The sequence below is a fragment of the Engraulis encrasicolus genome, chromosome 14 (genome assembly GCF_034702125.1).
Source record: "Engraulis encrasicolus isolate BLACKSEA-1 chromosome 14, IST_EnEncr_1.0, whole genome shotgun sequence".
Lineage (NCBI taxonomy): Eukaryota > Metazoa > Chordata > Actinopteri > Clupeiformes > Engraulidae > Engraulis > Engraulis encrasicolus.
The window spans coordinates 4,888,855-4,915,052 of NC_085870.1; the positions used below are offsets into that span (position 1 = coordinate 4,888,855).

At 42.3% G+C, this 26,198-nt stretch overlaps 2 protein-coding genes and 1 long non-coding RNA gene across 3 annotated transcripts in view; all 3 read right to left on the minus strand.

Moving 5' to 3' along the window:
* Positions 1–158: 158 nt before the first annotated feature.
* On the minus strand, positions 159–17,179 carry LOC134461997 (LETM1 domain-containing protein 1-like). Its single transcript, XM_063214828.1, has 9 exons — positions 16,958–17,179; positions 16,153–16,271; positions 15,506–15,621; positions 14,894–14,976; positions 12,426–12,612; positions 10,193–10,294; positions 7,991–8,143; positions 6,542–6,638; positions 159–1,854 (listed from the first exon to the last, which is right to left on the minus strand). The coding sequence occupies exons 1-9, from the start codon at positions 17,077–17,079 to the stop codon at positions 1,784–1,786; spliced, it is 1,050 nt and encodes a 349-aa protein (XP_063070898.1). The 5' UTR covers positions 17,080–17,179; the 3' UTR covers positions 159–1,783.
* Positions 17,180–19,117: 1,938 nt separating this feature from the next.
* On the minus strand, positions 19,118–21,952 carry LOC134463064 (uncharacterized). Its single transcript, XR_010037619.1, has 3 exons — positions 21,827–21,952; positions 20,762–20,873; positions 19,118–20,489 (listed from the first exon to the last, which is right to left on the minus strand). It is a non-coding gene; the product is annotated as an uncharacterized LOC134463064 (long non-coding RNA).
* A 1,327-nt stretch (positions 21,953–23,279) lies between these two features.
* Positions 23,280–26,198, minus strand: part of LOC134462952 (LETM1 domain-containing protein 1-like) — a 6,853-nt gene continuing 3,934 nt past the window's right edge. The window contains exon 6 of the mRNA XM_063216221.1: positions 23,280–23,297. Coding sequence (XP_063072291.1) covers positions 23,280–23,297 — 18 coding nt within the window. The remainder of the gene's footprint in view (positions 23,298–26,198) is intronic.

Below are 26,198 nucleotides of genomic sequence, written 5' to 3' on the forward strand. Positions count from 1 at the left end.
AAGTGTCTGTTTGTCTGTATTCAAACATGCTTGGGTTACTTAAAAGTAAAGTATCACTATGTAGGCTATGATTGTAGGCTCATACAGCCTAATAGGATATCAAATCATTCTATCATCGTATCATAGCTGGGTTACTTGAAGTAATGAGGACAGAAACATTTCACTCAGATTTGATTTATTTTCCAACATTCAGACATTTAATGGTGCAGTGGTGTTCCAGTACATGTTGCGAACTGTGCCCCCCCTGTATCGTGACGAGGTCAGTTGCAGAGTAAGACTCAATACTTCCCTTTTGTGGTTAAACAACCCCATGAGGAAATTAAATTAACTCTTTCACGACCAGAAGAAATCACACTGAGCTCAACCAAATACCAACTCCACCCTCAGTGCCTTGACCCTTGCTTTAAGTTTCAGGGGGAACAACCTCAGTGCTTTTCTTGTCTTTTTTTTAATCTTATTTTGTCAAAACTCTCAATCGTTTTCATTTTTGGACATACACAGTAAATGGTAAACATCTTGCATTGCAAAAAAAAAAAGGCGACACAATGACCACTACACAACAACTTGAATATAGAAAGAAATGGATATGTATAAAATAGAACTTAAATAATTATTAAATACATACCAAAAAAAAGACAATAAACCTGAGAAAATTGAGACAGTGAGGTTAAGGGCTGCAGTTCACTAACAGGACTCATTCACTAACAGACATCTATTATGGTAAGCAACAAGGTGAATTCAATGAAGTTCATTTGAACATTTGAAACAGACGTTTGGAAACAGATCCCAGCATCACACGCGATACACATACACAGTCTGTCAGCAACAGCATGGCACAAGAGGAAGAAGGCTTCTGGCTTTGGTGACGCCGACTAGCTAGCTAGCAGGATCAGGGCTGCGCAGTTGTACCTAATTCAGACCAAGTCGGAGCCAGAAGAGCCAGGCGTTTGAGAAGATGTAGTAGTAGAGTGATGATTCCGGAAATAACAGATGATAGCAGATGATCCCAGAAATACACCTTCATGCTCATGCGAGATTCGCTTTTGTTCCGGTCGAGACGATTCGACGACGGAGGTCAAGGTAAGCGAGCCATTCCTTTCTCATCAGCGGAGAAATCGTAGCAATTCCCCATTCATTCATTCAAGTCACTTCACATTATACCACTGGTAAGTGCCATCAACAGCAATCCACCAGCACTAAGTCTTCAGGACACTGGGACTACATTAAGAGACCTTGGTATGGAGAGGCGTGGGTTTAAGATTGAGTTACCTTGGTATAGAGAGGCGTGGGTTTAAGGTTGGGTACAGCAAACACAAGGAAGGGGGGGGGGGGGTTCAGGTTGATTGTGAGAGAGACAGAGAGAGAGAGAGAGAGAGATAGAGAGATAGAGAGAGAGTGAGAGAGTGAGAGAGAAAGAGAGAGAGAGAGAGAGAGAGAGAGAAAGAGAGAGAGAGAGAGAGAGAGAGAGAGAAAGAGAGAGTGTGTGCGTATATAAGCATGAAAATGAGTGATGACTTGATTGCAGTCAAGACTGGAATATTTGGCTGATCATGAGAGCGGGTGAGGAGGAAGCCTCTACTCTCCTCTTGTGGGCCTCGATGGGGGGCGGTGGTGGCTCCGTGCGCGTGGAAAATGCAGCGTGGCGATGTGCGGTCTGGTCAGACGGTGCCCCACGCTGGCCTGTTCCTCTTGTAGCAAGATGGCGGACGACGGCGGTGCAGGGGCCGACAAGGAAAGCCACTCTCCCCTCCCGCTGCTCTGCTCTGCTCTCCCCCACCTCACCTCACTTCAATGGAGAAGGGTAGTTCACCGACAGCAGTACCATGCTATGCAACAGGAGAGACGTCTCTGACTCTGGAGTATAGAATAGAATAGAGTAGAGTAGAGTAGAGTAGAGTAGAGTAGAATAGAATGGAATGGAACAGAACAGAAAGCCTTTTATTGTCATTATTCTCAATATAATGAGGTTTTTAGCCTCCCTACAAGGTGCTCACTGTATATGTGAGTATAAAATTGTGAATTATTGCACTGATAAAGCTACCAACGTAGTGAACACACTTCTGCATACAGACAAAAAGATCCAACTTATTGCACACATCTGCAGTCAATCAGCAGGATCAAGGAACGTATTGGCAAGAGTGGCCGTCCCATAGAGGTAGAACATTAGACTAGAGGTGACCCCGGCCCCCTTTTCACGGAAATCTGTGGCAGCCATTTTTTGGAGGTAGACCTGAGAAATGGAAATGAATGGAGAAGGAGGCTCTTCTCTGTCAAAAATGGCTTAATAATGTGAAAGTGTCCATCAACACACTATACAAGGACAACAGTTGAAGTGTGTTGCTAAATATCTACATAATTAATACAATTTGTATTTTATCGACTCATTAAGTAGATATTTAGCATGACATTAGCCTGACTTTGAATAATGTGTTACTTAATATTCACACAGTTTTAGTCCATTTGTTTGTCAGGGGTGGGCGTGTTCTCCATTGATTTGCATTGACTGAAGGTACCTACACTACCTACACAAGATGAGAGGGTGCATGTGCCGTCTCCCAGTGCTGCCGCAAATTGCCGTGTCACCTCTAGTGTTATGTTCTACCTCTATGGGACGTCCCCCAGCAGCAGGTTAAAAATGGCAGCTTGTGACATGCCATAGTAAATGCTACCAAAGTCACAGTACACTGTACCGGTAAGTGATATGCCATAGTGAGTAGTGGTCAGTACTTTTACAGCACAAATTACAGTCAATACATGTAGCCGAGTAAGCTGCACCGTTTGACAACAACCAAGAAAACGTCAGAGATGGCACACATTTACTCCCTTTAATTAATGAATTATTCCTCTTTGGGTAACAGCCATTAAATGCTTCAGTACAGTGAAAACCATTGCTTAGTTTGGCTGCATTTTAAAATGAACTAGAAATGCACTCAGAGAATGCAGACCTCCGCCAAGGAAGCTGATTGTTAGAGCATTTGATTATGTTACACCCTATGTTTATTTCAAGTCTTTCTGCCTTCTGTTTGTAAAGTTTGTAAAGTTCCGCAATTCAATTTGCAATCCCTAAGGGCGTCTAGATTTGCAGGCTAGCAATTGTGAAGAATCTTTTTTTAAATCCTGGTTCCGGTTCGTGATCCAGATCTCCCCCAAAATTTAGATGACTGGTTCCATTGGTCATTTCCAAAAAACTCTGCAAAGTTTCAGCCAAAGCCGTTCATACGTTTTTGAGTTATCCTGCTGACAGACGGACAAACCAACGCGACCGAAAACATTACCTCCTTGGCAGAGGTAAAAAAAAGTCTGTTCCTCTATGTTGGACATGCCATGAGCAGTCTGCCTGGGTATGGAGGTTTTCATAATCAAAAAGAGAAAAACACGCACATCCGTCTCAAAAAGATTGGGTGCAGGACCAGCAAAAATACCATGAAAAACTGAAAGAAAAGTTTGTGACACCAAGCTCCCGTTGCTCTTTTTTTAATGTAACGTTTCGGGCAGCATGCCCTTCATCAGAAAATGAAGGGCATGCTGTCCGAAACGTTACAGTAAAAAAAGAGCAACGGGAGTTTGGTGTCGCAGACTTTTCTGTCAGTTTTTTATGGAGGTTTTCATTCCATAGCGCCCTGGAGACTAATCGTAATGGTCATGTTTGATCAAAATGAATGAGAATCAGAATTAGATGAGGAGAGTGACGAGGGTGGTCAGAAGTCGTTAACACATATGTGGATATTTTTGGAAACATGTTGGTTTTGGCAACAAGTAAACAAAGTTTTAGAATGTGCATTTCAAAACTCTGGTTTTGAAAATATCCCATTTAGGGGGGCTAAAACGCACCTGTCACAATTAAGTTTTTATTTTCATCCATACGTCATGTTAACACGTAAACAGATTTAAAAAATGTCTTCATTTAAAAATATCTACATACATGATGTAACCAGCATCTAAGTCTGTTCGTTGAGCTTTCGATTACGGTATGAAATAACCAACTCATAGTTCTGACTGGATCTGGGCCCTGCAAAGTCACCTCTATCAGTCCTGTGTATGTCAAACAACTAGGGGTGTAACGATATTGAACCGAACCGACGTACCGTACCGAAAAGACCTGTACCGAAACGAACAGTGCTGTTCCGAGTACCGAAAAGTTGAGTAAATAGCTACTCTGTACATGTTTTTACATTTTGCCGCTACTACATGCAGAGGCTCGTGCTGAACCCTGAGAGAGAAAGCAAGAAAAAAACAGGTGTAGAGGCTTGGTCTTTGTGAAACCTTGAGGAGAAAGTGCTATTTCTTACACTGATGAAATCTCCGCAGTGTTTCCCACAGAAATTTTGGAAACTATGGGGGCAGCCGGGGTTTATTTTGTCCGGGGGGGCGGGGGGGGGTCTTCTCACACGGGCCTTTTTTTTGGGGGGGGGGGGGTATTCTTGTAGCGTAAATGCAAAACGGCAAAACAATGACTACAGTATGACATTGGCGCATGGGGAAACTGTAGGCCTGGGTCTATATTTCAGCCATTTATATTTTGAGAAATAAGGCTACATAAGATTTTACCCATGACTTGTATAATAGTAGTTAATTGTCATTGTCAAAAAATGCAGTACAGTGAATAATTTCTGTTCACAACACAGTTTCATTCGTCCCTCATGCAGGGGTCTGGGAAACAATAATAACACAAAATAGGAGCAGAGATAAGAATTTAAGAGCACTGTGAAATTGTTAACGCATAGACAAAAAGGGTCTTAGAGGGTAGGCTATGCCTTTTCCCCCACACATATCTGTAGGCGTACATATTCTACATGAGGGGTGCTGGTCACAGGGCCAGTTTTTTCCAAATTCCTCCCATTAAAAGGGCTGAACAACATATTACACATTTATGTCTATATTCACATTCATTACACATTAATTTCTATATGCAGCCCGATGTCTCCTCTGCTGTGTCAATGAAGGTCTGTCACCAAACTCATTACAACTGTAAAACAAAGCCTAGGGAGTGTTAGTAAACTCATCCCAACTGTCCCTTCTCTGAAGGTTTTTTATATTGCTCCCAAACCCAAGTAAACTACAACAACTTGACTAGGCTTTTGATCCCTGTCTTTCAAGCACTTGTGGTTCTCTCTATAGCAGGGGTGCCCAACCTTTTTTTAACCAAGATCTACTTTTGAAGTTGATGGTCTGCCGTGATCTACCAAGTCAAATTCAAGGATGTCAGTATGAAAATTTAAGACCACCATTTATTAATCACCATTATTATGAACAAAATGTTTTCAGTAGGCTACTATGGCCGTATCTTTTCAGTGTGTTTTTAAAGTGTGTTGAATAGCCTATCTTTACAAAGCAATGCAGCACCGATAGTATGCAGAGATAATTTCAGTCATACACAAGTCATAAACAACTGAAACAATTTCAAAATGATAAACATTTGGTATATAAAAGGCACATAGGCCCTATTTCTAAAATATGATGAAGCATTATCATGCCTTCAGTGGTATAGGCTACAAATTAAAAAGGGCTCCGAAATTCACCATTTGTTATGGGTAAATAGTAGGCTACTATGAGAGAGAGAGAGAGAGAGAGAGAGAGAGAGAGAGAGAGAGAGAGAGAGAGAGAGAGAGAGAGAGCAATGAGAGAACTCATTGGATTGGTTAACACCCCTGTTAAGTGTGACTTCTTCTATGAAGTTTTTTTTTTCAGCTCTCTGGGACAGTAGCACAGCAAAGGCTTTCTATTGTGAGTTTGGCCAATCGTTTTGTCCACAACTGAAGCAAGAAACAGCACAACTTGAAGTGAAATCCATACATGTCAACAACTAACATTTCCCTTACACGCGGCACGCGATGTAAACGCAGTTAGCGATGATGCATGCGACTAGCGATTTGGACGAAGATCCTCGCATATCGGCGTGTCATAACGCATCGTTGCGCACATGTTCTGTTACTCACCCGATGTTACACGTGTGCACACATGAATCAACTGTAATACCCTTACGGTCACTTCCTAATGCTTTCCCCTCATTCTGTGTTACCGTGGGAATACTTATCTAACCAATACAGAGTATATAGGATTACTCCAGGAGGAAAATGCGAAGGAAATTCAAAATCGTAATTCAAATCGTTTTAACAAAAACGGATATCGTTAAAAAAAAAAATAATAAAAAAAAAAGTAAAAAAAAAGTTAATTTTTTTTTTTTTTTTTTTTTTTTCTTTTACATTTTCGTAAACTATGGCGGCCAAATTTAAACTATGGCGGGCCGCCATAGTTTCCTCAATGTATGGGAAACACTGCTCCGACCCAAAGTAGCAGGTTGAATGTATTTCCTTTTTTTTCGTTAGTTTTTTTGACAATATTTTGGTGAAATTAACAACGTGCTGAGGAAGGAAATGGTTTTCTATTTTGTTCTCATATACTGTACCGAAAATGTACCAAACTGTGACCCTAAAACCAAGGTACGTACCGAACCGTGATTTTTGTGTACCGTTACACCCCTACAAACAACCCAAGTGATGTGGCTAAAAGAAGAGTACCAGTCCCTGGGGGGACCCCTGACCTGTGACATGGGACGACAGCTGAAGCCACTGGTGAAGCCACTCTCGACACAGGCCCACGCCCAGACTACTGGTCTCCAGACCCCGCACGTAGCACGCCTACAGCACACAGAGGGGAAGAGACACGGGACATGGGGAAGAGACACAGGACATGGGGAAGAGACACAGGACATGGGGAAGAGACACAGGACATGGGGAAGAGACACGGGACATTGGAAAGACACTTTAATGTGCTACGTGAAATAGTAGAGCGTGGCTTTAAGCTTAGTTTACACCTTCCCTTGAGTTAAATAATAGGCTTTTACTGTTCTCCTGTACTTTCAACCGTTTTCTGGGTATGGCAGTACAAATTTGACCTCCATGCTAGCAGTTAACATTGAGTCCTATGAGACCAGCTCGCGGCTAACTGGTCTCATAGGACTCAATGTGAACTGTTAGCTTGGAGGTGAAATGTGCACACTGCTATAACTAGAAAACGGTTGGAAATACAGGAGAACGGTAAAAGCCTATTATTTAACTCAAGGGGAGGTGTAAAATAAGCTTATTTCCAAAAATGGGACAGACACTTTAAAGATCACGCTCTACCATTTCACGTAGCACACCTACAGCACACAGAGGGAAAGAAGAGACACTTTAAAGCCACGCTGTACCATTTCTGTAGATCAGCTCATTTTACACCTCTCCCCTACAGGACATGGGAAAGACACTTTAAAGGACCAGTCCACCATTTCTTGATTTTCACATATTTGCAGTACTTCCAAACACTATTCATGGATGTGCATATCATTTTTGTCTATGTGTTTGCATTGCCTAGTTTAACAGTATAGTCAAATTAAGCATAGTAATGCAAGTCTATGGTACAAAATAAAACATCATCAAATGTACTTATACAGCATTTTAAAATGAATATAAAATTCACCAGAGTGTAGCAATGCAAGTCTATGGGAACAAACAAAACATTCTCAAATGTACTCATAAATTACTGTAAAATTAATGTAAAATTCACCAAATGCAAAACTGCTATTTAATCCTGTCTTAGCTGTGATCAATTGTGGCTGGATGCTAATGTTCTCATTCCCACATCTCTCCTTCAGTTACCGGTACATAATTGAGTTTGAACTTCCACTTTCACTTCAACTAGTTATAAGCTAGCAATTACCATTGTCAGTCTTCTGGGCCCAACAAACAGCTAGCTGTAGCCATAAAAGTTAAGCAGTAACATTTGCACTGCCAGACTCAGAGTGGCTGGTTGTAAGGCCTATTTCAGACAAGAACGGTAAAGCTGGGCAAAGCTTCATATAAAAAAAAAATTCTTCAATACAAAGTCATACATATTGCACACAAAAAAAGAGTAAAATTGACAGACAGACAGACAGAGAATGCTTTGGCACCGGTAGATGAAGGCATAATTACGCAACAGTAGGTGGCGCTACGCTAACACAATGTCTGACCTCGTAAACTTCGTCGTCTGTGAGCTGGTCGACCCCGAAGTGTGTGAGGGCTCTGTCCAGGTGCAGGATCTCCAGAGCTTTGTCTCCTAGACGACCGCGAGCCATGAAGGCAGGCAGCCACGAGGTCAACAGCATCTGGCCAGACAGGTGCCTCTGGAGGAGGGGGGGGGGGGGAGTAGAGGGAGNGGGAGAGGGGGGAGGAGAGGGAGAGGGGGAGAGGAGAGGAGAGGGGAGTGGGAGAGGAGAGGAGAGGAGAGAAGAGAAGAGAGGGAGAGGAGAGGGGAGAGGGGAGAGGGAGAGGAGAGGAGAGAGGAGAGGGGAAGGAGAGGAGAGGGGAGAGGAGAGGGAGAGGAGAGAAGAGAGAAGAGGAGTCGAGGGAAGAGAGGAGAGAAGATAGGAGAGGAGAGAGAGCTGAGGAGAGGAGAGGGGAAGAGAGGAGAGGAGAGGAAGAGGAGAGGAGGAGAGGAGAGGAGAGGAGAGGAGGAGAGGAGAGGAGAGGAGAGGAGAGGGGGAGAGGAGAGGAGAGGAGAGGAGAGAGGGGGGAGAGGAGGAGAGGAGTGAGAGGGGGAGAGGGGAGGAGAGGAGAGAGGGGAGAGGAGAGGAGAGGGAGAGGAGAAGAGAGGAGAGGAGAAGAGAGGAGAGGAGAGGAGAGAGAGGAGAGGAGAGGAGAGAGAGAGAAGGAGATGAACGAATAGAGAAAGAAATGGAGAGAGAGAGAGAGAGAGAGAGAGGGTGGAGGAAAACAGGGAGGAATGAAGAGGGAGAGGGAGAAATAGAGAAGAGATGAGTGAGGAGAGAGAAAACGAGTGGGGTATGACGGGGTATGGAGAGGGAGAAAAAGACAGGGGTGAGAGAGGAGAGACACCGATGGAGAGAGAGAAAGAAGAGAAGTACGTAAATGACAATATTCATGTGCCTTTACACAAATGCAGCATCTGCACCATCGGTCAAACCTGACTTACGACATCTGGCTGCATTTCGCCAAACTACACGCATGGGCGTTCCGGTTGTACCGAGTGGGGGTGTCGTGCCGAAAAGCGAGTCCCTGCCAGAACACGAGTGCCCTCCTTGAAACCAATGGAAACCAATGACCAATTTTCAGATATTTTTTTTACCCTTTTTTGTAGACAAATCCGACACAATTTAAGATGGAAAGCCCATCAATAAAGCATCTACATTTCATTCTGGAAGTATTACAAAGAGCTGGTTACAATTTCAGTATTATTTCCATAAAAGAATTGTCATAACAAATGTTACGGTTTCATTCAAATAGCTCATATTAAGTGGAGGACGAGTAATGTTTCATAAGCATATTTTTGGTTCACAAATTATGTAATTCATTCTGCAAAAAAATGTATAAATTTTCCCTCAAAAAATGTCATTGGTTTCAATGAGGGCACTCGTGTTCTGGCAGGGACTCGATTTTCGGCACGACATCGGCTCATTGGCTCATTGAGTCAAGAGGCCATACCATTATGCCGGCGACCCAGGTTCGATTCCGACCCGAGGTCCTTTGCCGATTCTTACCCCCCCCTCTCTCTCCCCACTCTCTCTCAACTGTATAAAGGCTAATAAAGGTGAAAAAGCCCAAGAAATATCTTTGAAACAAGTCTGACAGGCGGACAGAGGTGTCTGTCAAACTCTGCCGCCTTGTGCACACAGGAGGGAATTACAATTTAAGGAATGCGTTTCGGACAGACAGACAGACAGATCGTCATATCACGGACATATCGTCTTATAGAGATGCTAGGATGCATCTAAAAAGAATGCAAAGTAAAGTACCGGTACATAGTGATGTCAACAATGATCGATTCGGCGATGCAATCCAATGAGGGGCATGGACGATCCAGAATCGATCAGGTAAGTTCCAGAATCGATCCAGCATTTTTTTTTAAGTTTCAATTACTTCCATGGATATTTCGGGAGCAAATGAATGTTAAATTAAATAAAAGCACTCCAAAACAATGCAAGACTGATACAGACTGATCCAGACTGATACAGAAAACAGCCAATAAATTGTTGCTCAGTATCTGACTACTTGTATTGCCTCATCATGACTGATTACCGGTAAACATTTGCTTTGCTTTCAGTAGAAATGTAATGCATTGCAATGCATTGTAGGATCGGATCGCATAGAATCGAATCTGAGGGCAGTGCCAATCCACACCACTACCGGTACATTACGTATAGCGGAGGACTCACCATGTGTCTGTTGGTCATGTGGAGGAGGCCGAGGGGGGGTCCACTGAAGAGGCGCTGGACCAGCAGGAGGTCGGACACACTGGGCTGCACCCCACTCTGCACCTGAGGGGGGGGGAGGCACAGGGCTGGACGTTAACTTATATGTTATATGCACCCCACTCTGCACCTGAGGGGGGTCGGGGGGGGTGTCAGGGCTTCACGTTAACTTGTTTTGCTCACCGGCCACTGGCCATTTAGCATTGGTAGTCAGTTTTTTAGAATTTTTAGAATAATATTTAGAATATTGTTGCAATTAGATACAAACAATTTCTGCAAGTACTGTGATTTGTCAAACCAAAGATACCAAGTTATCTGTCAAAGTAGGTGGTGAGTGAGACTGAAATTGTTCCAAGCCACGGTCAAGATTGACCTGCATTTGGCTGGTTGGCTGGTGCGTCATAAACACTATGCCAATATTATAGTTGTAATGATTTTATGGCTGTCGTTTGGTTATGGTAAAGACAGCCCAAACAATGTCAACTTATCATGACGACAAAACATTTATAACATCGACTGAATGAATGAATGGCATTGTGTGTATGCTCCACATGCAGGGCACATGTGCAGTAGTCTTGTGATGTTATGTGCCGTCTTAAACGAGTCTTGCTCAGGGATGCTCAACGAATTTCAGTGAAAACTGGAAATAAAGTCCTATCGATACTATGTATCGTAATGAATGACTGAATGAATGAATGAATGCCTGAAAGAAAGAATGAATGAATGAATGAATGAATGAATGAATGAATGATGAATCTACTTTTTTTATTTTCAAGCTAGAGTACAAGATGTTTGTGTGCATGATACAAGAGGCCACTGCTGCTGCAGGGCAACATTACTGAATGATCATATCCAGGTTCTCTCTGCTATTAATCAGCAACATTCAGGCAGCGCTACTACCAAGTCTCTCAACCCAAGAGAAGACCAGAGCACACAGAATACTTTTTAGACTTTTTGAAAAACAGTGGTGTGTGTACTGTACACATGGCTGACGCTATGACTGTTTCTGTGCTTGACTTCCAATTTTAAAAGGAAGACACACAATGAGAATAAATGGGAGTTCCCTTAGCGCTTTAGATGGCGGTTGCGTACATCTTATGCAAGCCGCCACCAAATACCACAGAAAGAAGGAAGGGACAACACCCCCTTAGGAGAGCAAACTTGAGCCCACTCTTGTGCATTGGGAAGGAGAGGTTTGGGATGTCTTACTCTACTAGAGACTATTCTACGGCTGCGCTGCTGACCAATGGTGGGCGAGTAATATGTTTAAAGCCCGATTCGCACGGGATAAATATTACCTATGGACCCCTGGTAATTCGCAATTACCCCCGGACCTCCGTGATTTCTCTGGGCGCATTCGGACGGGATTAATAAACGTCTGTTATTTACTCAATTCACAGACATTACAAGGGGGTACAGACGGCACGCCTATGTGAAATTACCCCAGGACGACTGTGTTTCGCCGAAATACAGTAGGTAATTCGCGGCGGAATTATTACCTCACAAATCGCAGACATGGCTAATCCGCACAGGATTAAGAACATTCTCCGTAATTATTCCGAATTAGCGGGGGTCCATAGGTAATAAAAGTCCCGTCCGAACCGGGCTTAACTTGTATTTTTTTTTTATGCACACCTCAACTGGCGGGTGCGTCGGAGATGGCCCATGGGTCACTCAGCAGTTTTCAAATTGCTGGCCGAGTATTATGCACCTTGGCGGGCAAATATGTGGAAGGACCAGGAAGCGCACTCAACACCTTGTAATTCAGTACTCATCGGATTTCTTTTTGCTTTCTTGTAATCGTCTCACAAACGCTTCGGGCTTGCACCCTTCCTCAGTGTGAAATGACGCTTTTAAGGCGATTTATAAAAACAATAATAAAAAAAAGAAAGAAATCTGATGAGTGATGTGCTTCTTTCTTCATGTGTATTTTTGAGGGTGAGAAATAGCAGAGATTCTTTAAGTATATAGAGATATGCCAACATAATAGGTTTCTATGGGCACCTAACCTGACCAGGTTCCAGTCTGCCTAAATGGGCGTGTCATAATGCTCCTAGCATTGACTAGAACAGTCCTTAGGTCTGCCTAAAGGGGGATTTCCCCCCCTCCCCCTTGCAATAATAGAACCCGGAAACAATTGGCCAATGGAACCTCTCTCTCTCTACTCTCTCTGGTAATAGTATGTACTGTACTTTACCTTGTTACAGAGGGACTGTAGGTGGTAGCGTAGCATCCAGGATTTCAGATGGGGCGCCGTGCTCTCTACCCCGGCTAGGATGGCGTCGTGGTGCCGCGCCCGGTGCCGATGGTACAGCTTCTTGAAGTCCCACTGCTGCTGGAGAGTCCAGAAGTGGTGGAACAGCAACTGCCGCGGGAAAAGGTACCTGGAAGCAGGGGGTGTAAATCACAGCCTCCATGACCATCCGATACAGTATTCATTTCTTAAAGCAGGGATTCCATTATTTTCGATACTTAAGAAGTCCCCAGGTACGATGCGATTCGATTTTTTTCCAATTTCTTTCCCACTTCTATTATGTTATGGAGCTAGGGCATTGGACAGGGGCCAGCGATTAGATTATTTCCGATGCCCCACAATATGATGCGATTTGATTAAATTGACGGCCGTGGGATCGATACATTTTGATTATTATTTACACCCCTACCTGGAAGCACGGAGCTCAGGACAGTATTTCCAGATGGAAAATGTTGAACTATCGTACCAAAACCTCAAAACTGTCATTTTTAAGGCGCTTTTGGGAGGAAATTATCGTACACAAACCAAATACGGTAGTTGTTTTAAGGTAACTGAATGAACTCTGAAATTATCGTACATCATGTGTTTTTGATGGTACAGCGGAACTCAGGTCAGTATTTCCTGATGGAAAAGGCTGAACTATCGTACCAAAACCTCAAAATTTGAGCTCAGGTTAGTATTTCCAGTATGTAGGGCAGTCATGGGTAAGCGGTTAGGGCGTCAGACTTGTAACCCAAAGGTTGCCGGTTCGTATGCCGACCCACCAGGTTGGTGGGGGGAGTAATTAACCAGTGCTCTCCCCCATCCTCCTGTATGAGTATTACCAAATTATGGTACAAAATACAAATACGATAATTATTGTACATCTGGCAACACTAAGGAAGGTCAAAATAAATGCTGAACGGCCTGGATTTATACAGTGATGCTATTCTGCATTGGACTATACTATTTGTGTTGTTAAATGTACGAGCAAACCAAAGACATTCCTAGCAACTGTAACTTGAACTTGAACTTGAACTAAATACAGCATAGAAGTGTTTTTCCACTGCTCTCAGCACTCAAAGCTTTTTGCAGTACATCACACACCAGTGGAAAAGGCTGCCGTGCAAGGTGCAAGCCAGATGCAATAGTAAGTGTCTTGCTCAAGGATCAATCGATGGGGTCAGATCGAGTGGGGCTCACACCTGGACCCGAACTGGCACCTTCGCCACCCTTGCCTCCGTTGGACCAGCCAGGTGTTGTAAAGGAACGGATGGCATTTTTTCTATGTTTATTTCCTTTCTCGTTTATTTTACCAGGCGAGATGCGCTGACATTGAGAGGGTAGCCTTTTTTGCAAGGGAGCCCTGGTAAAGTTTAAGTGAAAGTGAAAGCCCAACTGGGAAACTTGAACTCCCATTGTCATTATGACACAGCACACAAGTGAACACTGCACACACAACGAAATTGCATTTATGCCTCACCCGTGCAAGGGGGCAGCCCCCAATGGCGCCCGAAAGGGAGCAGTGCGGCAGGGCGGCCGCGGTACCATGCTTAGGGTTCCTCAGTCATGGAGGAGGATGAGGGAGAGTTAATTAATGGTTAATTACTCCCCCGGCCCATCAACCTGGTGGGTCAGGACTAGGGATGGCGAAAATTGAAAAAACTCTTAACCGGCTACTGAGACTCATTAACCGGTGGTTAACCGGTTAACCGGTAATCTTAAATTATACAACGTTCGCATGCCTGATATGCACAGCACTGGCTTTTTTTTCTTCTTTTTTTTCACATAAGCCTTTTTTTTGCTGTGCAGACAGGACCTGTCATGTCCAGCCACTGTTGCCAGATGGAAAATGCTGAATTATCGTACTAAAACCTCAAAATTATTGTTTTTTGGGGGCTCTTTGGGAGGAAATTATCCTTATAATTATTATTATTATTACAACCGGTTAACCGGTGGCAGAAAATTTAACCGGTAAAAGTTGATCCGGTCAACTATCGGTTAACCGGTTACCGGTTAACATCCCTAGTCAGGACAGGAGTCGAGCCGGCAAGCTTTGGGCTACAAGTCTGACGCCCTAACTGCTAACCCATGACTTTAGAGCAAGCAGCAGAAGGGAAATGCTCGCTGTAATTGTTATGCTGCATACTAGTGTCGCAGCGTGGATCGGCACTAAAATGGTGGTATCGGTATCTGCGAGTGCCAACAAATAGGGCACCGATACCATTTACAGGTCCTTGTATGACACTTAAACAGCCATGAAATTAGTTATTTCATAGAGGTATTTTAAGAGTATAAAAAGTTTTGCTGGATGTACATTTCAAATAGGGTGGTATCGGTATCGGTCGATACTGTACAGCCAGGTGTCGGGTATCGGTATTGGGCCCAAAAAATGGTATCGTGCAATACTACTGCATACTAGTTGTACTCACATGAGTAGGAAGACAAAGCAGATAGCAAAGGGAGGCAGCGAGATGATGAAGAGGGGAATGGCCTTAATGATGTCCTTACGCACCTGTGGAGAAGGAGAAGGAGAAGGCATGCTACCATAAGTACCACCCTTTAACACAACTGATCCTCTTCATTATTAACATTAAAAGGTAGTATGTAGGATTGTGGTCAGGGTAGGCATTGCAATTATGCCCATTCCCATATTTGATCTTTTCATGCGTGTGTATGCGTGTGTGTGTGTGTGTGTGTGTGTGTGTGTGTGTGTGTGTGTGTGTGTGTGTGTGTGTGTGTTGCGTGTTGTCTAATGGCCGAATGAATGCAAGTGAGTGCATTATGTAAAATATGTTTGGCAAAAATGTGTATCATGTTCTGCTTCAGGACTAATGACACTCTACTCTAGTACTCTACAACTACTATAATGGATACTTAGAAATTGATGGTGGGGAAAATACTCATTCAAAGATTTGTAAGTGGGCAGCATAAATTCTGTCAGTAAACACCTAAAAATGCATGCTCCAGGTTTAAGATGATTAGCAAGGTAATTAAGCAAGGTCATTAAAAAGGTGCTCATACTACTACATGCACAGGCTCACCAAGCGGAGTCTCTCCATTTCTCGGTAGGGGAGTTCTTTGTAAGCAATTCCATCGTTGTCCATCTTTACTTTTATTTTCCTTGCTTCCGACATGTCCTCCACAAGTGCCTTAAAACCTACGGATTAAAAGTATGTTTGTGAATAGAGCTTTAAAAGGGACACTGTGCAGGAAATGGTCAAAAAAGGTACTGCAACTATGCTGCTCATTGGAACTGGGCTGCCTATTGCCACATTTGATCTTTACATGAAAGTTTACTAAGTAATAAACAAATATTTTCTGGTATGGTCCAAGTAGAGCCATTTTTGGAAATTCAAAATTGCAGACCATGGAGAAGATCCCCCTTTTCATGTATGAAAAGTGCAGTTTTTCCAGTCATAATGAATACTTAGAATTTGATGCTGGTGGTAAGTATTCATGAAAAAGGTAACATTAGTGAATGGGCAGCGTGAATTCTAAAGAACTACAAATCTCACACAGTGTCCCTTTAAGTCAGATAATCTTTACAACAGAGGAACAAGTCCAAACTCCAAACACATAGCCTAATGCATGCCATGTGAGGCCCAGTAAAAACAGCTATTTCACTTCATTTCTCATTACGTAGACATATCAAGGGCACTACATCAGGCCAGGACAGTATTGCACTTACCCTTCATGAATGTGCGATAATATACGTAGATGGAGGGGAATCGGCGCTCCAAAAAGCGCTCAAACCTATCATTGGCCCTCTGAAGAACTCCATATTTGACATGAGACGTGGAGTATATCCTTAAAACAGTGCAAATAGTACAAATGTTAGCGACCACGCAAAGGTTAGCACCCTGGTCATTTAGATGTACAGTAGCATCAGATAAAGGCAAGCCTGGAAAAATGAACCACAGACTCAATTAATCCGTCAGTAATTAAGGAATGTAGCCTAGTTATGACAACGCTGTCTTGCAGTGTTTACTAAACCAACCACCAGGTTAACCATCAACTTGCAATACAGTAGTGTGCCCCTGACAAGGTCCAGGTAAATGAACGTCCAAACTAAATAGCCACAGAAACATGTCTCCAACTAAACATCTTAAGTTGACCTTTTGCAGAGCTTTTTACAGTGGTTGACATTTGAGCTGTCACTTGTGATTCACAGTCGTTTGGCTTTTACAGTTAACTTTAACGGTTAGCCAGACGCTAACAAATGGACATTTTGTTCTATTTTTACGCAGGAACCCATGAATGAATGACCAAGAACTTTAACAAAGTAAATGTCAATTATGCACATTTTTCAGTTATCAATAAGACTGAAAGAGTTGGGCTTTGCTTAAATTGTAAGCATGATCAACACTGTGCTTTAGCTATCGTATCTAGTTCACATGAACTTCACACAGCTAGAAGCTATGCTAGTTTGTGAACGCCAAACCTATGGCGGTGGCTAGGCTAAAGTGGAATGTCACCGCTGCTGTCAGTTGTACCTCAGTGTTGATACAGCAAGGACAGGAGCCGGCGATGAATTGCATATCCCGTATCTGAGTTGTTTAGCACAAATAGATGTCAACGTAATGCAACTTCGGACGTGTGTCCCACACATCGCCATTGTAGCAGGAACACCAGGCGGCCGAGATGCCACCCTGCGTATCCATCCACCGCTGCCAAAGAACCTTCTCCACTCCGCTAGTGCAAGCTGCAGTGCCTGCCTGTCGACGCTCTTCTTCTTCTTCGTTTTGTATGACGGTCGGCACTTGGCAGACTAAACGTAATGGTGCATTACCGCCACCAGCTGGGCTGCAGTATGGCAGCGGCGTCTAATTACTAAAAACAAAACAAACAAACAAATAAAAAAGAATAGAAACAAAAGAAAAAATATAAAGATAATAAACAGTGGTGTAGTCTACTGTTGTGTGGTGGGTATAGGCCTACTGTATATTTGAGCATTTTTTGAAGTGGGTAGGCCTACTGTAGGCCATGTGCCATTCTAAATAATGGATCAAAATGTTAGGTGGGTAGGCTATATGCAATTTCTTTGGTTTGTGCTACGTTGCTCAGCTTTTACTAAGTTTAGGGAGAGTGCATACAGTTACCCTAACCCTGACCCTAACCCTGACCCTGACCCTGACCCTAACCCTAACCCTACGGTATGTCGGCTGTCGGAATAGCGGTATGTCGGAATAGCGGTATGTCGGAATAGCGATTGCCCCCCGGCTATATAGCCTACTGAAATCCCTGAAATTTTGAGGTGGGCATAGCCTACTGCGTATACCTGCATTCTATGCAGACTGCACCACTGATAATAAATAGGAAATATATTAAAGATAAGCTTAATATGCCAAAGCTACATCTAATTCTATGGACCAAACATGAAACCTAATAAAACACCTTTATCAACTAGGCTATGCCTTTCATGTTCAGCATGCTTTGAAACCATGCAATGCATTCCTTGTTTCCCCACCCTGGACAATAATGCAAGCCACACAGTTGTCAGCTCAGTGCATGGCACCCTCAAGAGGGTCTGGGTCAGCCCTATGTTCCCCGGGTCCTATGTTCCCCTCTACCGGGGAACATAGGACCCTTTAAAAAAAAAAAGGTTTCTATGTTCCCCACTGCTTCCAAGTAGACTGCTGCCGCATGGCAAAGCGCAGGTTGTTGTACCTCTGACAGGTTAGGTTTAGGGATAGTTTTGGTCAGGGCACAAATTTACAACTCAGAAACATTGCATTACTGACAGGTTAGGTTTAGGGATGGTATTGGGAAGGGCACAATTTGAAAACTCGGAAACATACAAGGCAGGGAACATAGTACCCTTTTTTAGAAAAAGGGTCCGAAGTTTCCCGGTCCCTAACAAAGACAGGGGAACATAGGACCCAGGGAACATACAGTAGGTACGCTCCCAGAGGGTCAGAACACACAACATGGTTCTAGCATCATGGTTCTGCATATCCTTCACTGTATGACATTGATGTATTTTCTACAGCAATCTTATACAACAGTGTGTTGTATTCGCCTTTTACTGTAGATGGCAATGCATTGTGGGAAAAAATAAGGTCATTGTTGTATTTTTATTGTGATCTTGCTGTACTCGTCCGGATTACAGCATTTGCATTGCATCATGGGATACTTCAGTTTGAATTTTGATTCTTGGCGGAATGGACTTGGCCCGCCAGCGACAAGTTGGGGCTAATTAGGCCTACTCCCAGCAGTGGGGACAATCAATGACAGTTCTGCAATATCTGTTGTTTTTCTCTGTCTTCTTGAGGTGTTTTTATTGTAACATGGATCCCCCTGGGTCTGAAATAAACGTTAAATTGAATAAACATAAAAGTAAATTAAGGTGTAAGTAATGGTACATTAAATTACATAGCTGTTACACAATTTACTCCATTGAATATGAATGTGGTGGATAGACTGGACTGTACTGAAAAAACGCAAAAAATCCAACAACAACCCACCACAAACATGATCCAACCAGCCTATCAGCTGATTGTGTACACGTCTACTAAACTCAGACAAGTTGAGTTGAGTTGTGTTCCTTTTTTACTTTTACTTTAACATTTGCATGCTGCACCAAAGTGCAATAGGGATCACAGCAAAAAAGGGCCATCAAAATGGTCTTTTAGACATTTATTTGCTTTAATTTACATTCATACATGATGTTGTAGACACATTATTTGTCCGAAAATAGATTTTATAGCTTATAAACACAATAGTCTGGATCACTTTGTTTTAGAATAATTAAACACAAAAGGACTTGCAAGTGAGAATTCTGAGCGCCCAATCTCTGTGTGACTGACTATTTATGATTTATGATAGGCCCAGCCACTATGGACCTTACACATCTAAGAATCCTGGTCCTATCCTACGTTGACCTTATGACTCTACATTCTCTGTCTATCTCTTCTTCCTCTACCTTCCTGCTTTTTCTGCCTCTCCTCTATACCTCTCCTTTTAAATCTATCTCTAACAATGTTTTTTTTTTCCATTTGTTAAGCACTTTGAGTTACATGCCTTGTATGACACAGTGCTATACAAATACAATTATTATTATTATTATTATTATTATTAATTAAGGGGAAATAATGACACTGTAGGCCTAAATAAAATGTACAAGATATACTGTAGAGAAAAACTATATCAAGACAGCAACAACATTTCTTAAGAAGTGTATTGGCACGATATATAAAGCAATAAAAGTGCAATGTGGAGTAACAAATCCAACAGTATTACAGACACTTATATGACATTTGCACATTATCACAGCAGTTATTTGGAGTCTTGACCTTGGTAAGGAAGCAGTTTCTTTCTTTAAGTGGTGGTGTGGTGGAGTGTTCTGTGATCTGCTGGAGGATGGAAGCTGGAGGAGTTATTTACAGTCATTTGCAGGAGGTGTCAGGGAGAGAGGAGTCCCTCTTGATTGGTCACAGTTTACCATTCAGTGCATTAGCCATGCAAACACGTGCATTATAGCCTTCTACGTCCTCTTCTCCATGGAAGCTCCACTGCCTCCATTTGGTGACGGTATTATGTCACATACGTGCTGGTGGACAGAGGCTAGAGGAGGTGTCTAGGGTCAGAAGAGTCTTTCTTTAGTTTGCTCTCCAGTGTATGAGGTCAACCCGTCACCTGCATGGATACTCCACTGACGCGCCACTGCCTCCCTCTGCTGGCCAAGGTGTGAAGTACAGTCTACACATAGCTCACATTGACTGCTGCCAAACATACACAATGCTATACAAACTATTTACTGGAGTGTATGGCTGCGCTCCTGCAACAGATGATCATGAACCTTATAGGAGAAATATACGTGATAAACCCATCACTCCTGCCTTTTCCAGTAGTATCAATGGGGGGTATAAAAGGTGCAAAACCACATTAATGTCCATGTCCATGATGTTTAGCAGATCTACATGTTGGTGCAGGTCTCATGTCTGCTGTGTTGAGCTTCCTCCTCCCTCTGTTGGAAGCAACTTCTGGGGGAATATCTTCACATCTGTCCTTGTGTCTGTCTGACATCTGAAGACAAGAGCACATTAAACAGAGAACAGTTTGCGTGTACTAAAGCCTATACTTGTGCTTTTTAATGTGCAGAAAAACAGAATGAGTTACCATCTACATATTAAACATTAAACATAAACCTACATATTAAATATTAAATGTGGTTTTAGATCTTAACTGTCATGTCCTGAATCATTCAGTTATCTGTTAGGCCTACTTTCACACATAAACAACTCTTTTGGATGATGAGATGGCCAGTTCAGTTAATCACATTAGGCCTACTGTATTACCTGATCCATTCTGTCTTCTGATGAGTGGAAGTTTGGTTGTACATCCTTCATGCTGTCGCTTCTTTTTAACTCCTGGTAAGTCATCTCCCAAACGAGCCCATTAGTGTCTTACCTAGGAACAATTGAAAGTAAAGACAAAATTATTTATCAAACCATTTTACCAAATTATTGTGCATAGATCAGTGGATCAGTGTGTTAGGTTTGTAAAGGTGTAATAAATGAAGCACTGACACACAGCATGTGAAGTTAACTCATGTTTAGGCCTACTTACTCCATGTCCTCGAACCCCTGGCAAGACCCAAGCAATAGAGCACAGCATACAGGCACACCCTAACACACTAATGTTGACAGCTAGTTGAACTGGCCTGAACTGGACATAAGACAGCGCTCTTGATTTTTCTCACACTCCTTAACACATTTAGCCTACATTATTGAAAATGCACCGAGCCACAAAAATACAACAAGGTTAACTTGTGCCCATTGTCCAATTGTACATTTCACATGTGGCATTCTATTAGCCTATCCTAGTAGGCTTCACTTTCTTTTCTATAGAAAATTCAACCATTTCATTCCAGTTTCTTCAGCGGGTCAATGGGCTACCACTCACCATTTGTGTTGTAGCCTACATTTTTTACAACTCAGCATATGAAACATAGGGCCTAGCTATTGTTATTTAATAGTCTAGGCTACTGCTGATTTAGATGATAGGGGCCTACAACTTCACAATACATTGAATAGCCTACACATTTAGACAATATTAGAAAAAAAGAACAATAACAATTAGCCTACTTTTTCACCTAGCTTTTTGGTTCATCCGGAAGAGATTATCAAAACTGATCAGAAATTTGCAAGATAGAAGTGAGCTGAACACATACAAAGTGGGCATCTCTACAGGTATAGTGTGTTTAGAAATCTGCTGCAATTCCAACTGTAGGCCCTATCGCACGCTATATCGTCGTGGCGACGAATCGCATCACCTCTCTCCCCACACACTGCACAACAGACATCACTACTCAGAAATCATCAATTTATGTATATAACTGCGAGCGGGAATAAATCGCTTACTTTAGTCGTTTAGTCACTTCTCCGGCGTATCTGCCCGCCCGTGTATCAGCCTAAACCGCAATGGCATTCACTGCTACTGTCCACACAGTAAAAACTCCTAGCCGCATATGCTGCGGAGTTACTGAAAGCTGCCGAATTCTCTGTAGGGCTTTCTTGAAATACTTTGAAGTCACAGATTGCGGTTCGTCACCAGGGACGGATCATGACTCCATGGGCCCCTGGGCCAGACAACAAGAAAGGGCCCCCTCCAGATGTTAGAGACCCTATATTGTTGGTCATTCAGGTGTTTTCCCCTGAAAATATGTGAAAATAGAGTTGTTAAAAGTGTGATTTTACACAACATGAGAATAGATATGTAGAGGAATGGACTTCAGGGCCCTCTAGACTCTTGGGCCCCTGGGCCTGGGCCCGGTAGGCCCTTGCAGTAATCCATCCTTGTTCGTCACCAGAGGCGGCAAATTACCACTAGGGAACAGCACAACGGACCCAACTGCAGATAAAATTCATGCATTATGCAAATCTATCTGAGACACTGTTTAATCAACGTCGCACAAGACCTCAATATCACAGTACGAGATAAAAGATGGTTTGTAAACACGATTATGTTGACTGAAGGCTACAAGATGGAATGCCTACATTTCACTTCAGTGGTGACATGGCAATTGCCCACATTTTGAAAAACTTTTTTCATCAATTGCTGGCAGCTTCGAATCGACGTGAAAAACGATTATTGGTAAAACATTTGCAATAATGAATTGCTGTCACAAGTTGCTGTTGAATTGCTTTTAGGCCTATAATTCGAGGGTACACCGCAGTGCATGTTGGGACACAATCTTCTTTTTGAAACTGCTGGGGAATAGGCCTAAATCATTGACAGTAGGCCTAAATATTAATGGCCTAAATAGACAGAGGTGGAACGTAAGTAATAAGTATTTTTACTTCGTTAGGCCTACTGTAGGCCTATTTTTTTCTGGAATTTGTAGGCCTACTTACTTGAGTAAAAATAAAAATGCAGACTTTTACTTTTACTCAATTATTTTTTTTGACAATTACTTGTACTTTCTACTCCTTACATTTCTAGAAGAGGACTTAGTTACTAGTTACATTTATCCTAGGCTTTCCTGTTGTGTTTCGTGGATATTTGAGTAGCCTCAGCTGCGGGCAGGGAGGTGGGACCAAGCCCCTCTTTCAAACTGACACCCAGACGGAAAAGATACTTTAAAAAACATTAACAGGACTCCATAATCATGTTCAAATGGAACCAAAAACCGTTGCAGAAACTTTTTCCTATTGGATCAAGTAGGCAGACATACTTGTACTTTTGTACTCAAAAAGTACATTTAAAAGTTAATACTTATGACTTTTACTTAAGTAAATTTTTAGTGTACAACTTCTACTTTCACTTGAGTCATTTTTTCGCAGGGTACTTCTACTTTTATTTAAGTACATAACCTCAGTACTTCTTCCACCTCTGTAAATGGAATTAAAATAATCGTACAAGAGTATTCCAGGACTGGGGGATATTCATGCTTTGTATTTGCTTGTGATGTTGGCTTGATTATGTCCTCTTCTGAAAGTCGCTTTGGTTATAAAGCGTCTGCCAAATGCAATGTAATGTAATGTAATGTAATGCAAGATGGGCCTCATGTAGGCTTGGCCAATTACGACTAGGCCTACTGTTGTTTTCCTACTGAATTTGTGCGTTTGTGAAAATCTGAAAAGACATACAGTATATCACGAAAGTGAATACACCCCTCACAGTTTTGCAGATTTTTGAGTATATCTTTTCATAGGAAAGCATTACAGAAATGTAACTTTGACACAATGATTATTGACCTTTTAGCAACATATTTAACCGCTTAAATTTCTTGTTCACTCAGAAAAAAACAAAATACAGCCATTAATGTTTGAACATGTACTCACAAAAGTGAGTACACCCCAGATTAAAATCCGGTAGAGAAGGGGCTATGTTGGCTCGAATCGTCTCGAAATGAAACTAAATGAAAAGGGATGACAAGGGAGGTCATCAGTGTGCGTTTCAACCTTTCTTTGCATTGAACTTTTAAATTTTGGGTCTGCATCTGGCTTAAATAGATTGGTGTGAGATTTGAATGCAATCCTATGGAGAATATCATGGTCTGCTTCAGTAGTCACAGTGCATGTTGACATGCATGTTTCTTTTAGGTGTATTTCAGATTGCCAATGTTTACAGCATTCATGCATCCCCAAACCATGTCAGTCCCACTACCATGCTTGGCTTATGAGAGGATACACCTTTTTTGTAAAACTCACTTGTTTACCACCACACATGCTTGACACCATCTAAAGCAAATTTGTTTATCTTGGTCTCTTCAGATCACACGAGATGGTTCCAGTGATCCATATCCTTGGTCTGTTCATCTCTCTTGAGACCAAGATAAACAAATTTGCTTTAGATGGTGTCAAGCATGTGTGGTGGTAAACAAGTGAGTTTTACAAAAAGGTGTATCCTCTCATAAGCCAAGCATGGTAGTGGGACTGACATGGTTTGGGGATGCATGAATGCTGTCAATATTGGCAATCTGAAATACACCTAAAAGAAACATACATGTCAACATGCACTGTGACTACTGAAGCAGATCATGATATTCTCCATAGGATTGCATTCAAATCTCACACCAATCTATTTAAGCCAGATGCAGACTCAAAATGTAAAAGTTCAATGCAAAGAAAGGTTGAAACGCACACTGATGACCTCCCTTGTCATCCCTTTTCATTTCGGGACGATTCGAGCCAACATAGCCCCTTCTCTACCGGATTTTAATCTGGGGTGTACTCACTTTTGTGAGTACATGTTCAAACATTAATGGCTGTATTTTGTTTTTTTCTGAGTGAACAAGAAATTTAAGCGGTTAAATATGTTGTTAAAAGGTCACTAATCATTGTGTCAAAGTGAAATTTCTGTAATGCTTTCCTATGAAAATATATACTCAAAAATCTGCAAAACTGTGAGGGGTGTATTCACTTTCGTGATATACTGTAGGCCTAGGCCTTAGGGTCCGTGTAGCCTATCACCCGATCGACCCCCTAGGGCTAGCCATCTAATGTCAACTGTATTAGTCCTTACATTAGCAGATTTTCATGCTGCTTCATGAGGTAGGCCTATATCCGATTCTTTTTTATTATTGAGGAGAGTTTCCGGCGACATAGCTCTTTGGCCAATATTCTGAATCCAATGTGGCCCTTTGCCCAAATTAATTGCTCACTACTGGTCTAAAACAAATTTGGTCATGCATGCTTTATAAAGCAAAAAGTCCAAAAGGAATCACAGTAGGCTAACAAATAGTCCATCAACAATGTAGGCCTTTTTCAGACATTCACTTTACTTTCTATAGGCCTAGGCCTACGAAATCACTTCTTGTTTAATTGTTGTGTAGGCCTACACGGCACAGTTAACATAGCCTAAATGGAATCATGGGATCTGCATTGCCTGGATTATTTCAAGTCAAGTCAAACATTTATTTATAGAGTAGCGTACTTATGTACTTAACATTTAATTATGTAAGGAATAACGGCCGACGAGGTGTCCCGATAGGCCGTTGTTCCGCTTATGACCCGGTTGCCAGCATTTTTCAAAAAATATTCGTGTTTTTATTTTGTTTTTTAAATACTTTTTCATTTTTTCCGTTTTTTATTTTTTTTAAATTATTTTTTGGCTCACCCTTAATTTATTTAATCAACAAACAGACATTTCGTTTCGCTCTTTGATGTTTTTTATTTAAAGCAGAACTGCACGCTCCCGTTTCACTGCATGAAAAGAGGAATATGTGGATGAGTTTTGCACCTTAAATTGCCTCATACCTCAAGCCACAGCATTTGCGGCTCCCCCATGCCCCCCTCCCATCCCCTTCTTAGGAGAGCCTTTAATATGTAAATGCCAGTGATCAGGTCGGGAGCTGCTACAGTCAATTTCAAGTGGGGTGGGGTGGGGTGAGGTCAGGTGGGTGGGAGGGAGTGGGGGGTCGGCAGGCCTGTTTCTAGGATTTTGGGGTCCCTAGGCAACGGAATTGTTGGGGGCCCTAGGGCATTTTTTGGCCTTTTACTAAAATGTGTGTGTGTGTGTGTCTGTGTGTAGCCTATGTTTGTTCACGCTGCCCAGTGGTGTTTTTCAGAATCACTAACCATTAAACCAGGGGTAGTGAACCTATGTCTCGAGGGCCCTTGAGGCCGTTTTATCCGGCCCCTGATATCATTATAATGTTTTGCAACTTCACATGAAATAGGCCTATGACATATTTTGCAGGCCTAAAGGAATCTTAGAAATTACATTTACAATGCAATTAAGTTAGGCCTATATTCAGGGGACCTAGAAAAGGTGGGGACTGTTTTAAAT

What these genes read in the sequence shown, in the direction of transcription:
- LOC134461997 (XM_063214828.1), bottom strand. Translation starts at nt 17,079, where the DNA reads ATGGCGATGTGTGGGACACACGTCCGAAGTTGCATTACGTTGACATCT. An exon ending in TGCTTTGTCTTCCTACTCAT is followed by an intron (nt 12,613 to 14,893) that starts GTGAGTACAACT and finishes CCCTGCTTCCAG; the next exon opens with GTACCTTTTCCCGCGGCAGT. An exon ending in TACAGTCCCTCTGTAACAAG is followed by an intron (nt 10,295 to 12,425) that starts GTAAAGTACAGT and finishes CCCCCCCCTCAG; the next exon opens with GTGCAGAGTGGGGTGCAGCC.